The sequence below is a fragment of the Asterias rubens genome, chromosome 6 (assembly GCF_902459465.1).
Source record: "Asterias rubens chromosome 6, eAstRub1.3, whole genome shotgun sequence".
NCBI classification, from domain to species: domain Eukaryota; kingdom Metazoa; phylum Echinodermata; class Asteroidea; order Forcipulatida; family Asteriidae; genus Asterias; species Asterias rubens.
Window position 1 is genome coordinate 1,710,671 of NC_047067.1, and position 16,686 is coordinate 1,727,356.

General features: G+C 37.7%; 1 protein-coding gene across 2 annotated transcripts; it reads right to left on the reverse strand.

Moving 5' to 3' along the window:
- Positions 1 to 1,379: 1,379 nt before the first annotated feature.
- Positions 1,380 to 16,365, reverse strand: LOC117291575 (ADP-ribosylation factor GTPase-activating protein 2-like). 2 transcript variants are annotated; one of them, XM_033773380.1, is made up of 13 exons: positions 16,226 to 16,364; positions 15,238 to 15,356; positions 14,479 to 14,548; positions 13,638 to 13,769; positions 12,426 to 12,633; positions 11,738 to 11,856; positions 10,654 to 10,796; positions 10,078 to 10,206; positions 9,216 to 9,353; positions 8,564 to 8,689; positions 7,908 to 8,028; positions 6,364 to 6,567; positions 1,380 to 3,574 (listed from the first exon to the last, which is right to left on the reverse strand). In XM_033773380.1, the coding sequence occupies exons 1-13, from the start codon at positions 16,310 to 16,312 to the stop codon at positions 3,557 to 3,559; spliced, it is 1,614 nt and encodes a 537-aa protein (XP_033629271.1). In that variant the 5' UTR covers positions 16,313 to 16,364; the 3' UTR covers positions 1,380 to 3,556. The 2 variants fall into 2 exon arrangements, with proteins under 2 accessions (XP_033629271.1, XP_033629272.1); XM_033773381.1 differs by lacking the exon at positions 6,364 to 6,567 and having other exon boundaries at positions 16,226 to 16,365.
- Positions 16,366 to 16,686: the final 321 nt, after the last annotated feature.

A 16,686-nucleotide genomic window follows, 5' to 3' on the forward strand; every position in this document is an offset into this window, starting at 1 on the left:
TTTTTTGTCCAAACTGAAAAAAATCACAAGGATTAAGTCCAGCATTTTCATCAAATTTCAGTCCAAAATAAAAATTTAAAAACAAGAGGCAAGTTCAGCACTTAAATCGAATTTGAGTCTAAAATTGAAAAATTCCCAAGGGGTTAGTACAGCATTTTCATTTAATTCCAGTCCAAAATTGAAAAGTTCACAAGAGGTAGTCCAGCATTTTCATCAAATTTCAGTCCAAAATTGAAGAAAACACAAGGGGTAAGTACAGCATTTTCATTGATTTTCGGTTCAAAATTGAAAAAAACACAAGGGGTAAGTTCAGCATTTTCATCAAATTTCAGTCCAAAATTAAAGAAGAACCAGGGGTAAGTTCAGCATTTCCATTGATTTTCGGTTCAAAATTGAAATAATCACAAGGGTAAGTCCAGCATTTTCATAAAATTTGGGTCCAAAATTGGAAAAATCACAAGGGGTAAGTCCAACATTTTCATCAAATTTCAGTTAAAAATTTAGATAATCACAAGGGGTAAGTCCAGTAGTTTAATCGAATTTGGGTCAAAAACTAAAAAAGTCACAAGGGGTAAGTCCAGCATTTTCATCAAATTTGGGTCCAAAATTGGAAAAATCACAAGGGGTGAGTCCAGCATTTTCATCGAATTTCAGTTAAAAATTGAAAAAAATCACTAGGGGTAAGTCCAGCATTTTCATCACATTTTTTGTCCAAACTGAAAAAAATCACAAGGATTAAGTCCAGCATTTTCATCAAATTTCAGTCCAAAATAAAAATTTAAAAACAAGAGGCAAGTTCAGCACTTAAATCGAATTTGAGTCTAAAATTGAAAAATTCCGAAGGGGTTAGTACAGCATTTTCATTTAATTCCAGTCCAAAATTGAAAAGTTCACAAGAGGTAGTCCAATATTTTCATCAAATTTGGGTCCATACTTGAAAAAATCACAAGGGGTAAGTCCAGCATTTTCATCAAATTTCAGTCCAAAATTAAAGAAGAACCAGGGGTAAGTTCAGCATTTCCATTGCTTTTCGGTTCAAAATTGAAAAAATCACAAGGGTAAGTCCAGCATTTTCATAAAATTTGGGTCCAAAATTGGAAAAATCACAAGGGGTAAGTCCAGTATTTTCATCAAATTTCAGTCAAAAATTGAAAAAATCACTAGGATAAGTTCAGCATTTTAATCGAATTTCGGTCAAAAACTAAAAAATTGGAAAAATCACAATGGGTAAGTACAGCATTTTCATTTAATTTCAGTCAAATATTGAAAAGTTCGCAAGGGGTAGTCCAATATTTTCATCAAATTTGGGTCCATAATTAAATAAAAATCATAAGGTGCACACTACACATGACAAACCACTGATTATGACACTGATGACATACCACTTTGAATTTTGTATCATTTATTCAAGAATGTTAAGTGAAATAGAGCATAATGTTCAGATAATAATTAAGTCATTAGAAGAACAAAAGAGAATTCAGTTTCTTAAGGTCTAATTAAAACAGATAATATTAACCAATTAAATGAAAACCATAACTCGTTTTTTTAACCTTAACCAATGTAATATTTTCTCTACATTACCATGATAGGGTAATCAAGTTTATTTATTCATTTCAATTCATATTATTTAGAGGGTTGTTTTTCCAGCACCGTTAATTGCCTTGAAATCTTTAGAACCCTTAACCTTGGTCTAGTCAAGCATGATGACATAATAATACTGACTTCGTTTTAACCAACAGTCCAATCATAAAGCGTCATAACCAACAGTCCAATCATAAAGCATCATAACCAAAGTAAAAGCAGAGAAAATTTCAGTGTAAATCCCAGTTCATACTTCCTGGGAATGCGAATTTTGACATCACAAATTCGCAACAAACAATTCAAAACCGTTACCCTGTGCTCTACTCCTGTGAAACTTTACCATGAAAAAATGATCTTTGATGTCAAATTTACTTTACCTGAATCATTCGCATGAACCAGGCTTAATTTTGGCAACATGTAATAATGTCTACACATTATGTCAATATTGGCCCCAATGCACCCGATGTCATCACTCAGTATAAATCATAAATCTTGATAGTGCCATTTCCTGTATGTTACTGTGCAGTTTATATTTTATGCTTAACGTGTGCAATTAGTTAGATGTGCACCTTATCTTTACAGGGCTCAAATTTAACACTCGAATGCAGGCCCGAGGCCAGTGGTCTTAGTGTCAGGGCCAGTAAACTTATGACCAGACAAGTCCGACAGTCTTATGTAATCTCTTAAAGCTTATTGTTCACCCCGAACAAAGATATTGACAAAGTAGGGAGACCGCCAACATAGAGCTAGAGATAGCTCAGTTGGTAGAGCACCAGTATGTTAATCCGGAAGTGGTTGGTTCAACATAAGTTAAAGAAAAAAAGAAAGAAAAAAAACCTCATAAATCACTTAGGGGAAAGAACAATTAACGATTTGAAACGTCTACCTCTACAAAATCAAAAATATTCTGGAATCTATGCGATATTTTACAAAGCAATAAATGTTTCCTGCTGGATAAAAATGAGTACCAAAGGAAAATTGAGCTAAATAAATTGCTATGTCATGTTTCTTCTTAAAACCTGTATCTTTGAATAAAGAAAAATATTTGTATTTTAAATAAAATAATATTCCTTACTTAGTTTACATTACATATTACGTTGCCAATGTTTTGCTGCCGAAGCATTGTGTTTACTAATCCCCCAAATTAACGAAACAGACATTTATTAATATTAATAATAAGTTTACAAACAGACTGCATTGGAAATCTCTAGAGAGTAGTATCTTAGGCTCAATGTTATAAGTGTTGATTTAAAAAACTAAAACAACTTAAAGAGGTGTTACAATGTCAAAATTAGGTCTTTGATGATCCATTAATTTTTCAATAGATAGAGTCCTAATAAAGTGGGTGGGGGGGGGCTAGAATTCGCCAACTATGCGTTGATGGTGTAAAATGTAATTTTATTTCATACTCTTTGGGAACGCAATTTGAAGCGTGACGTCATTGGACAACAAAATAAATGGGTCTGTTCATTCTGAAGAGGAATTTCTGTGCCGGTCATAAGGTCAAACTCAATGCCGCTTTGATTGAATATCATCAGAACTCTGGAATTAGCTGGAATTCCAAATGTATAGACCATTTATTTGAAATGTTACGTCATCGAATATCTTTAGATGTTGACAAAAATTTCACTTAAATGTTCACAAACACAGTGGCATTTTACATCATTTTAGAGTGAGGCTAGGAACATGTAATTTTATCCCATTTTCACAAAGAGTTTATCTATTGGAAAATGAGTGCATCACAAAACTGATTTTGACCTTGGAATCCCTCTTTATGAAACACAACGAGCATGTCACAAAACTCTGCACAGGCTTGCTGGGCACACCTTGGAAATCCTTTATATTGTTTTTAAATTTATTAATCTTGTGGAATTTTTCATGATTTTGAGAATCCAGTTCCTTGTTTATATCATATATTTCTTTGTTTAATCTTACCAGTTAATCGCCACAATTAATGAAAACGACACACTCTGTTTTAGTAACCATAGCGATCCTGCAATGACAAAAAGAAAACAAAGTAATAGTTATTGTTCTGATAAGTAAATTTCAGAAGGAAAGAAAATTTAAATAACTTGACTGGACTTTAATAAAGAGAATTAGATTGTTAGTTGGGTTCCCTGCAAGGTCAAGTGAGTTCCCTGCAAGGTCAAGTGAGTTCCCTGCAAGGTCAAGTGAGTTCACAACTCATTATAACATTGACCTGGGGTGGGGGGTAATCCTCTTTTCCAATTTGACCTTTGTTACCATACAGCCACCTTACTAAAGGTCATGTCACACAATTTACAGGCAATCAGCTCCACGCAACATACGATAAGAGAATTCATTCTCATTTCAGTGATCTCATTATTTTTATGGTGATAGTGAGCTAGTTAGAAGATAAAATATTCCTTGTACATGCAGTGCAGTTGGTTGCCTCCAAGTTGCCTGAAAAATTGACCAAAGCCTTGATAGTTCTGCATTGTCAAAATTAAGCATCAATCAGAGTCCAAATTTGTTGTTTTTAAGTTTGCACAGGCTGATGTATTCTTCATGATGAAATGACTGTAGGTACCAAAGGATTTTATAAGTTATAGTAGGGTACAAGACAATATGCCCAGAAAGAACAATGTACCGTAAGCTGAAGGATTCCGATGGATTACAGAACGTTCCAAGTTCAAAATACCCAAAGAATACCATAAGTCGAAGGACAGTCCACTGGGCCAGCGCCAGTTTGTGCCAGTGCAATTTACTGTGGCGCCTAATGTCGCCAATAAGGTGCCTAGTGGCGTGTAGTGGCTCAAACTGCCTACCAACTGGCTGGTGGTGGCCCGTAACGGCACCAAATTTGAATGTGGCGGCAAGAAAATTTCAAAATGTTTGAAATTTTCGTCGCGCCACTTGCATCGAGCAATCAGCGCCAAGTGTCCGCCATTGGCACCAAATGGCGTGAACATATCGCCCTTTGGCGCAAACAATCCGCCTTTTGGAATCCACTGGAATGTTGCGCCAATGAGATATCGCGCCACATGGCGCCACTTGGCGCCAAGTAGCACCAAGTAGCAACTTGTTTGCGCCACTACCGCCAAATAATTCCAACAGAGGCGGATAGCCCGCCAAAGCACGCCAAAATGGCACCCGATTGGTGACTACTTCGCGCCAAATGCCACCTGGGTGCCCCCCATTCGACGCCACTTGCCGCCTATAAAAGCAGGGCGGCATCGCAGGACTTTCTCACACAACTTTCGAGATGCGACTCGACAACACCTCCACGCAGTTTTTCCTTCACAATTTCTACAAGATTTCACACAATTGTCAACGAAGATGCAGCTGAGGAGAGTCTGAACCGGTATTTATATAGTCGGCAAGTAGCGCTAAGCGGCGGCAAGTTCAAACCAATTAGGCGACCCTTGGCACAAACTAATCACCAAGTGGCGCAAAGTAGCCGTCTATTGGCGCATATGGCGCCAACAGGGTAATATTGGAATCAAATGGCCGTGTAATGGCGCGAACTGGCACAATATTTTGGAGCAAGCCGGGTGGCATTTGGCGCACGCCATATGGCACCCAGTTATTCCACTTGACGACACATGCCGAGCGGACATTATTTCGGCGCCACAGAGAGCCACTACGCGCCAATCACATAATCTTTGGCACGAACTGGCACCAACTGGCGCTGGTCCAGTGGACTCCTAGCATAATGTTCCAAGTCAAAATGCCTAGAGGGTACTACAATGTATTCAGCTGAAGAACAGTAAGGTTTCAAGTCAAAATAGCTAGAGAGTACAACAGGTCAAAAGATTTTGATGGATAGATTAAGGTTCAAAGTCAAAAGTCCCAAAGAGTATCACATGGTGAAGGATTCTGATGGATATAAAAAGATAGAATTCACAAGAGTTTAGGATCTCCACAACAATGCATGGGTTGCCTTTTGGTGTGTTTTGTAGGTAAAATTAATAGGAAATGAGAGTAGTGTAAGGGCAACATGCAATAAACAAATAGAGCTTAATCCATGCTGCTACCATTGCTGTCAAGTTCCGCATGTTCAACTACAACCATGGATACATACTGAAAAGGAACCAGACTAAAGATTCATACCAGCCTCAGTTAGGTTGCATTGATTTGAATGTGAACAAGACAAGATGGCCGATAAAGCTCTATTTATAACCTCCCTACTCTCAGAATTATCTGTCAGGAAGTTGATCAACCATTAAGAACTACTCAGTTAAAAAAGTTGTGCAAGGTGACACAGAACTGATTTGTGTTAATGATGTGTAGTATGCATTCAATCATCAAAACCACAGTGGATGGTGTTGAAACAGTATGAGGGTTGACTCCGTACTATGTGTTTGTCACCAAATAAAATCATACTGCAGGCTGGCATAGCTTATCAATCATTCAAAACCACAGTGGATGTTATTGAATGGTCAGACAGTAGGAGGGTTGACTGTGTACTGTGTACATTTACCACATGTAATCATATTACAGGCTTGCATAGTGTACCAATCATTCAAAACGACAGTGTATGATACGGAATGGTCAGAGAGTACATGTAGGAGGGTTGACTACGTACTATGTAGATGAAATCACCACATGTTATCACATAACAGTCTCTACCACTCAAAACATGTTGAATGGTCAGACAATAGGAGGTTTTGCTAATTACATGCAATCACCACATGATATCATACTGAAAGCTCTAGTATAGTTAATCTACCACTCAAAGCATATTAAATGGTCAGACAGTAGGAGGGTTAGGAAACAGGAACATTGCAACAGGTAGACAAGATTAAAAACTCCAGGTACCTGTATTGTGTTAACGATGCCATTGGCCATTCGTGATAGCCGACCAGCAACCTGCGTCACGCTATCCTTCATGCCATCTTTAATGGCCGACATATCTGGACCGGCATTATACGAAGCCCCTGCAGTCGTTTGGTCACCATACAGCTCAGAGCTGGATATACTAGACTTGCCTGACATCCGGTCCAGGTTTGCTCGTGTCGTGTCCTAATTGAACCAATATCAAGGAGAAGATACAACATTGGTCTCTCTTTCTCAGCTAGCATTCTTCAACTATTTCAGTGCCTTTTTTTTTTAGAAGGGGGGGGGGGGTTGCATTTGAACTTTAAATACCCAGCTAAAAGAATTCTGCATACAAAAAAAACCCATGTATCTTCCTGATTTGTGTTGCCTTGGTACATTCCAAAATTAAGTATTTCTTGAGTGATTATGCCCTTAATCGGTAATAAACGTACAATTGATGACAGTTTTGGAGTAACAAATATCGTACGACCTTGGCATTGAAAGAGTTAATGTAAGAACGTATTTTTGTTTATTAACTTCTACATATCTCTCCACCTGAGGGCTTTGTTTATACTCTTGATTGTGTTTGATGTGTTAGGCCTTTAAGACTACGAAACTTCAAGCCATCAACAAGTTTTGCATTTATAGTATAGGTTGGTAAGCAGTTTGCGAAAAACTTATTTGCTTTTTCCATATACGGCCAAATTAGTTTAAAACTTTCACCAGTACACATGCAATTATGTTTCAAGAAAATAGAAACAGAGTTTTTTGTTAACAGATGTTTCTTTCAAGAACTTGTTCCTTCTATGACGATAAGTTTCATCATCCATCTAGCAAAGAAACATTGATCACCGTATTCATTTCGAGCAAACCCAATTTAAAAAAATAAAGAGAAACAATCAAATATTGGTATCACAAGGATAATAAATTTAAAATTTGACAGGTCCCACAAACTATCAGAAAACACTACATCTAGCTGAAGTTTCTTAAAGAAGACTCATTTATATTCACTACAAACATTACTTTGACCCTTCGAATGAACCACACAGCAAAACACAACAAAAGAGTAAACAAGAGTTGGACCAAACATCTTCACCAATGTTGTATCTTCCCTTAAATAGGGGCTTTACTGGACAGACGGACAGTGTAAATAACCCTTCAGAGACCATTCCTACCAATCTAATCATTACCATACGACCAGACATGGTGAATATTGTTCAGTTTTTGTGAAGGCACTGGACACTATTGGCTTGGTAATGAGCAATAGAGAGCCGTTGATAGTATAAAACATTGTGAGAAACGGCTCCCTCTGAAGTAGTTTTTTGAGAAAGAGGTAATTTCTCACTCAAATTTTATAAGACTTCAGCTGAAGCCTTTTTTGGGCATCTGAAAGCAAACACAGTACTGCAACAAGAGTGTTTTTTCTTTCATCATTCTCTTGCAACTTAGATGACCAATTGGGTTCAATCTTGAAGTCGTTAATACAAGCAGTTTCTGGCCGTTATGGTCTCTAAGGGTTCAAGACTTGGTTTTGTTCTACTCACATCCATTTCTGATTTCCCAAAGTAGGCGTCAGACGAGATAGACTTTGCGTTGGAGAAGCGTTTCTGGGCCTCAGTGGATGTGGAGGTTGTTTCATACGGCTTCTTCTTACTGGCTGACATACTGTCAGAAAAGAATAATCGTAAGTATTGTATTAATTTCATTCCAAAAACGGGAACAAACTCAAATAATAAACAATAACAAAATTTAAAACTTACAATTTTACAGCAAAACATGGAGAGGTTAGCATGAACACACTTTTCAATAAAAGCAAATAATGTGTACTTTGCAACACAATTCATAAGTTTTATCATGAGAACTTATAATAAAAATAAATTTGTCCTTCTCAGATAAAATACTTAAAAAATGTGTAACTTTGACTAATATTAAAAAAAATATCACTTACACTTGGCGCATAAAACAAAATGTCTCTATACATATACAAATTAAAGAGTAAACAGATATTATCAAACAATTTCTGCAGCTATTAGTTTTATTTGGTACATTTCCAGTTATTGAGGATAAAAACAATCAAACAGTTAAAAAATCCATAGGAATACTTTGTCTTTAAATGAAAATTGCAGGAGATCTTGAAAAAATCCTGAAATCAGGAAAAATCTTGAATAATCAAATGCTTAAAAATAAAGTTTGTACATACCGGTCTTCCAGAGGTTTAATACTATCATATCCTTCAGATTGCTTGGGTTTATCCACCGTATCCCAATCATCTCTCTCATTCTCATCATCCCTGTCTTTGCGGCTACCGTACGAAGTATCTTTACTCCTGTCAAAAAATAAAGCGTTGTAAATTAACACTCTAAATAAAAAGCACGTGACACTCCTAATCACATAACCAGCCTGGACAACCCACACCAAAAGTAAACCATCAATTTTTCAGCACGTTGAATAAAGTTGATATACTGATCCCCTGATCCCATCTGACGCAATCAGACTTCCATATTAACCAGCAAAATCTCATGTGTACCTCATTTGAGTTTAAAGTTCCGCGCCTTTTAACACCCAGCAGGGTTGATATGTGCGCATTACAAGTCTTATTATTATTATAAAGTATATTGAAGAAGTCTTTGACACCGACTTTAAAAAAAAAATATATATTATTGGGTAAGTAGGTCATTTTTTTCACACTCGCCAAATGTTTCAGAATTATTACTTAAAAAGTATTTTTAAAAAACCACTTTTAAAAATTAAAAAATATTTGGTAGGTCAAAAAGTGCACTTTTTGACCTACCAAATATTTTTTAATTTTTAACAAGTAACCAGAAACAGAACCTTTTTTTCTTTGGCCTTACCTGGATGAGAATCCCGATGATCCCGTAGCGAAATCATCAAAGAAGTCTCTGCTGGAGGAGCGTTGTGTCTTGGTGCTGCTTGAGGGCGTATCCTGCTTAATGGTCTGCATGTCGCTCATGGCAGAGTGGGATACCGCACTGTATGAGGCAAAGACAAGGGGTAGGACGATATGGAATATTGAAAAAAGTTGATATATCTCATGTCTTAATTGTCTGCATGTCACTTAAAGCAGAGTGTGATACGGCACTGTTAGGGGTAAAGGAAGAGGTATAACGATTAAGAGATATGTCTTAATTGTCTGCATGTCACTCATGGCTGAGTGGGATACGACACTGTTTGGGGCAAAGAGAGAGGTACACAGGAGCCTTGAAAAGGAGTACTAAGTATACAGGGCTTTACAAATATCAGTATTCTTTATCTCCGATGCAAACATCAATTAAATTGTTGCTGTACCAACAGCTAAAATTAAAGGATTTGACCTGCCTCTAGCTACCAGGCAGTGGTCTAGTTGGCAAGGCATCTGTAAAACAAAATAGTATTCTTTATCTCCAATGCAAACATCTATTAAATCGTTGCTGTAACCACTGCTAAAATTACAGGATTTAACCTGCCTGTAGCTACCAGGCAGTGGTCTAGTTGGCAAAGCATCTGCTCTAAAATTGTCAAAGATAGTGGGTTTGAATCTCACACAAGTAATATGACTGTGGATTTTTATTCGCAGGACTCAGGAAAGTAACACAAATGCCTTGGGAATGATTACAACTTGACTTCTTTTCTAGTACACGGTTGTGTGTTTGTTGCTGTGTAATTCCAGGCATGTTTTCCTACTGAGTGATTTTTACGGCATACATTGATTCTCACCTTCTACCACCAAATCCCATGCCAAGTCTTTCCATCTGTTCTGCTTTTTGTGGATTTGCCGTCTTCATTCTGTCCTCTTGTCTCTTCCTTTCAACAGACATGTCTTGATAGGCTAGACGCATCGATGCCCTGAAATGGAATCACAACATTGGTTTCAAGGAAGGTGGTAGTAGCACTTAAAACCTACATAAGAACTGCTTAAGCTTTCGTAGCAAAAACTACTTTGTCAAATCATGCAATGAAGGGGACAAGGCAATACATGTTATATAAACAAGAAAGTAACAGGTGAATGAGTTCATGATTTAACGAATTAACGTGCAGGCGCTCTACCAACTGAGCTTTCTAGCCCTATGTTGGCGGTTTCCCTATTTTGTCAATATCTTTTGTTCAATAACGAAAGGTGTAGTGGGTTCCTACTTATTTTAGACCCTGAACATCCCAGATGTTACAATTTAGGAGGTGTACAGCACCCCCCAAAAAAATCCTGAAATCAGGAAAATCCAGACAAATCAGATGTCTGATTAGCGAGTGATAATATAAATGATTAGTGGTTAAATATAAATGATGACAACATACATGCTTGACTCTTCCTCCTCCTTGGTCTTCTTAGTTTTTATCACCGTCTCCTTCTTCATTAAGTCTGCCTGATGAGCCGCCGACTCGATGTCTGCAAAGTTTGTTGTGACCTTTTGGGCACCCAGCTTCTTTTTAGCTCCAAGCTTTGGTTGAATTAGGAAAAAGTAGAAAGAAAAGAATTAGTTTGGTCCCAGTATGAACTCTAAAATCGGTATGCTTTCAGATTAAATATAAATAATGAGGTTTAAATCCTGCATAATAACAATAACAATCATAGTTGTTTATGTAGCAATCATATCCGTCACTCAGTGGTGCTCAAGACACTTCAACATTCAGTGATTTCATGCAAGATATTGTGGAGCTACGATTTTGAAGTATGAGACCTACTCTTACATAGCACCATGTAGTGGTTTACAAGGTGTTGTGGCGCAATATGCAGCCAATCAAACCAGGAACACCAGGGCGAACCCCTTCTCTTTTTCGATAAGTGCAATGGGTTCTTTTACATGCATTACACAACACACGGGCCCAACTGCTTTACGTCCCATTCTTAGGACACAGCAATAATGGTTGAATGTCTTGCTTAAGAGCACAAGTATCAAGACCAGGGCCTAATTTCATAAAGCTGCTTAAGCACAAAAAGTAGCAAAGCACAAACAAATGATGCTTACCAGAATAAGGACACTAGCCAAAACACCATGTCACATTTACAGTTTGTGACTAGTAACCTGCCCATTTCTGCTAAGCAGAAAATTTTTCAGCAATAAATTCTGCTTAAGCAGCTCTATCAAATTGGGCCCAGAACTCAAACCCACTACACACTGTGCTGAAAAGAAAGACCACAGATTGAGTCTGCTGGGCCACAGTTTGATAAAGGGCACCGCTAGGGTAAACAAAACACAGCCCACTCTGAGGTATCTCTAAATCACAATGGGAGACTTTCTGGGACGATAGAGGGCAGCAGACTTACCGGGTAAATCCATTGTTCTCAGAATTATGCGCATGTTCAGAACTACGTAAACAATGGAAATTTACCCAGTATGTCTGCTGCCACCTAGCGTTGGAAAGTCTCCTATTCTCTTACCCCTTTCTTTTGCATTGGTTTACGTTGCCCAATGGTTGACTTTCTAGGCTCAACCTTTGCCATTAATTGCGAAGGAGAGGTCCCCAAGACATGATCCACACTGGGCTCTCTTGTATCCACTACAACAGAAAAAAAAGAGACAAAAATCCACAAGTAAGAACCATGAACTTCCGATACACCTAAAGGCACTGGTGGACACTATTGGTAATTATTCAAACTAATTTTTCACAAGCAATGGAGAGCTGTCGATAGTATAAAACATTGTGAGAAGTAACATAGCTTTTGAGAAACCAGGGTGTTTTTTCTTTCATTATTCTCATGCAACTTCGATGACCAATTGAGTCAAAATTTGCGAAAAAATTTAGCCCAAAGAACCGCAAATTGTCAAAAACAACGGCGGGGCTAAGCTAACCTGAGCCCAATTTAGAGCCGAAGCCGTGGATTCGAAAAGGGCCCATCCACATTCGTGCCTCCACTACACTGGACTCATTTAAAACGCTCTCAAAACACACTGATTTAAATCCATCTAAGCTGTTGAGTTTCTGCCATTTCATTCTACTTTATACGTCATTTTTTTGTTATGGTACACTTCTTGTTTCAGCGCTTAGACCCCTGGTATTAAGCGCTTTATAAATGCATATTATTATTATTATTATTATTATCAAATAAACAAACTCTTAAAAACCACCTTCGCCTTCTGCTTCCTGCCCGTTCTTAATCGGTACAGCTTGAACCTTGACTTCTTCTTCTTGAGGCGTGAAACTAAGATTCATGTTCTGCTCTGATGGGTAGTTCGCAGCAGGTGTGCTGAAGGCAAGATCATCATGATGCTCCTTGAAGAAATCAACTTCTTTCGTCTCAGGTGAGCTGACTGCATGATCTCCAATGTGAACACTCTGTGAACAGACAAGTCACAAGGTTAAGTCACAAGATACCTTGGATCAAGTATAATATTATATTATTATACTTACCTGATAAATGAACTCTATATCTGTAGCTCTCAAGCCTGAGGAAACCTATAAGCTAAGGTGCTTGCTAAGTGAAAAAGGAACAACAGGGTTAACCGTACTGGGGTGAACCCCTGCTCTTCCTGGGGTTGATTTCACAAAGATAGTCCTAACTTAGGACTAGTCCTAGGACTATTTCTGCTTTAATAAAAACTTACGGCTTGTCCTAAGTTAAAGGAACACGTTACCTTGGATCTGTCGAGTTGGTCTTTGAAAAGCGTCCTGTAACCGTTTGTTATAAAATCGATATGGTTAGAAAGATGTTGTAAAAGTAGAATACAATGATCTACACAAATATGCCTCGAAATTGCGTGGTTTTCGTTTTACCTCGTCGACAAACACGGTCGGCCATCTATGGGAGTCAAAACTTTGACTCCCATAAATGGCCGACCGTGTTAGTTCGCGATGTAAAATGAAAACCGTGCAATTTTGAGTGATACTTGTGTGGATCATTATATTCTACTTTTAAAACATCTTTCTAACCATATGCATTTCATAACAAACGGTTTCAAATGCTTTTCATAGACCAACTCGTCCGATCCAAGGCAACATGTTCCTTTAAAAGGAGCAAATCGTCCTAACTTGAGATAAGATTAGTCTTTACTCTTTGTGAAACACACCCAGGTTTCTTTTAAGTGCAATGCCAATCCTGAAACACAGGACCTATGGCTTAATGTCTTATCCGAAGGACAAATCAACTATGGCGAAGTATCTTGCTAAAAGACACAAGTGTCACGAAACCCACACTCTGCTGATAATAAACACCAGAGTCGAGCCTGGTGCCCGTAATCACTCTGCCATGCTGCTTTGCAAATTTTTAATGAACAACCTGGAGAATGATTTGTTTAGAACAATCCTATATTTGAATGAATAAGTTAATCAAGAATACTCACGTCCGTGCCATACTTCCTCATAGCCGCTGCAGCGAGTGTCTTGATTTTTTCTTTATAAAGTTGAGCTGCCCTGCTGTGATATTTCTTGTTGGCATCTGCGGTTGAAGTGCCATGCTGTCTGAAGAACACCGTCTGAATATAATGAACGAGAGATCAAAGGTTCAAAAACAGATAATTTGATATTCGACCCCAACCACCAACAAGCCATCAACATCCAATTGCATGTTCTTTTTGATTCTGTTAAACTGAGGACTGTTCTATTTGACTGATTATTTGTTATATTGGATCAGGCATACCACCATAATCAGAGCTCAACAGCTTGGGTGTTCAGTTACCAAATGTTGCTGGATTTGTAAGTAATTCACTCTGGACAGATTGGTCAATCATGCTGCTACCATTTTTGCCATGTCCCCCGTATACCATAGGAGTTATGACATCAGTTTTGTTTGCATAATACAAAAGGTTTCTGACCCTTTTCTGTTCCACCTAACCAATTAGGTTCTTAAAGTGTTGATTTACTTTGTCAAGGACAACAACAAAAAACATACTGGGCAAGAAATGTTCTCCTAGTGAGGGGTCTCCAAGGTCAAATTCAGTGTTGTTGAGCACTCTTTTTCCAAAAGATAGAACTCTTAAGGCCGAGTTGTAGTCAGTCGCGCGAAAATCTTGACGCGCAATCATAAAAAGACAGAGTTTTTAGGCCTCAGTCTTAAGATCGCGCACAAGATTTCCATCCCCCGACCGACTATAAACCGGCCTTTATGAATGTAGGAATGAACTATAAACTATCCTTTGGAAGATGAGTGGATCACAAAACTGAACCCCTCTTTCTCAAACTTACTGCATTGGCATTGCCTCCCACTTGCATAGCACGCAGCTGTGGCCAAGCCCATGAATCTAGTTGTGTTGACCTAGAAATGAAAAACAACATCGTATGGCATAAACACAAAAGAGTAAAAAAGCATATGGTACTGAAGTTTTTTTCCATAAGCACTCGGCACTTAATGCTCCAAATATAAAGAAGCCAAGTACCGAGACTACATGTGCAAGCCTCTACTGTCCAAGTTTTATGTTTACTTTTATGTATTGACTGTACCGCTAGTGCAGTTTGGCGCCTAGATGATGCTAAGATCATAAAAGTAATGAAATATTTGTCAGACGGGCAAGTATTTTGGGCAAAAATTACGCCATTACAGTGGAGTGCTCTTAATTTTAAAAGACTGTTGGAATGTTTTGATGTTCCAAGTTGTAAAGTTGCTAAATAAAAGTAAGAAAATAGAATAAACTATAGCAAAGTGCTTACCAACCAAAAGGGCCTGTGGTATTAAATGCAAACAAAATTGTTAATGGTCCAGCCATTTCGACCCTAGCAGAGTCTTTCTCGAAGGCTGAGAAAGACTCTATAGAGTCGAAAGGTCTAGCCATTCACTATTTTTAAATATTTAAGTATAAAAATAAGCACACATATAAACAAGCACTAAACCACTGATACTTAGTGATAGACATGAATCTTGTTTTCTCACACTCAAAAAGATTGTCATTTATTTATTGTTTTGGAGGGGGCAACGCAGAGAATTGGGTCAAATCCTTAAATTCTCACCGGATAAAAGTTACATGAACACCGAGAGAACGGTGAACAGCTGAACAGTCAATGCACAGAAATACACCGTATGTCACGCTTGCCCATGTTGAGTTCTTGCTGTTACAATCAAAGCAACTCTGGAAAGAAAAGCAAGAATGTGGGAGAATTGTTATTAAAACAGTCGCTGAGTAACTTACACAAGTTACAGGAAGGTATTATCCAACCCCCAGTTTGTAAAAATACTTTCACATGATTCAGTGACTTTCTGGCCATGGTCATGTTCTCTCACTGAACCTATGTATGTAGCCTTCCACTTTTTTACATGTTAACATTTGTTAATAAATTTGGAAACGTTTCCGTATGGCGCCACCACTTTTTCATTCGATATGAAATAATATAGTATCTAATTTACCTCAATGAGATATCCCTTTGGATAACTTTCCGTATGGCGCCACCACTTTTTCACAAATTTTTACAAAAAGGTTATCTAATTGAGGTAAATAAGATACTATATTATTTCATATCGAATGAAAAAGTGGTGGCGCCATACGGAAGCTTTTCCATCCCTTTTTGTAAAAATGAGTGAAATAGTGGTGGCGCCATACGGAAAGTTATCCATAAATTTAATAACAATCTTGCTTTACAAATACAAACCTTAAATTGCCAACTTTCGGTAGTCTTCAGTCAGACTTATGAACTATATAAAACCACAAATTATGTTCTTCTCGATTTTTGACTTTCACATATTACAAAGTCTGTACTGTGTATGTAACTTAAATTTAAGAAAATTTTCTGATCTCCCTTTTTAATCTAATAAGGCTTTGCAATGATCATCATTGATCGAGTTTCTGACTGACCAGTTTCAAATATTTTGCATGCTATTTTACGTTGCCATATTGTCCATATAGGATATTGTCGGTCTTTAAATGACAACCAATTGGTCAAATCGTGTTAATATCAGTTCATGGCATCACAGAGAAAGAAAAATCATAATTGTATTACTTACCTTATTTGTTGGGATTGATCGAAGACGTTTAAAGATTGCATGAATGTCGTTTTTGCTAGCATCGGCCATTTTTTCATTTGATGACATGACTTTTCCATACAAATCCAAGTACACGCGTATATTGCAATGGTGCTGACGTAGCCCTTATTGTGCGCGTTTTTGTACACAATATTGGGCTAGCAGAAAAGGAGAATACGTCAATAACTACGCAGCAAATATTTATCGCCCGGTTAGGCGCTAAATACCTCTGATTTTTTGCTACATTTAAACAGCGCCACCAATTGTTGGGTTGCAGACTGAGGGTGCCACTTTTAATAAACTCCCAAAGGAACCAATGTTTAACAAATTATTTAAAAATAGTCACAAAACTAGTTAAAAGTCTTTCAGCCTTTGAAGACCAATCAAACATATTTTCAGACAACTGAACTTTAGATTTCCTTTTAACTTTTGCGAGGTCATCC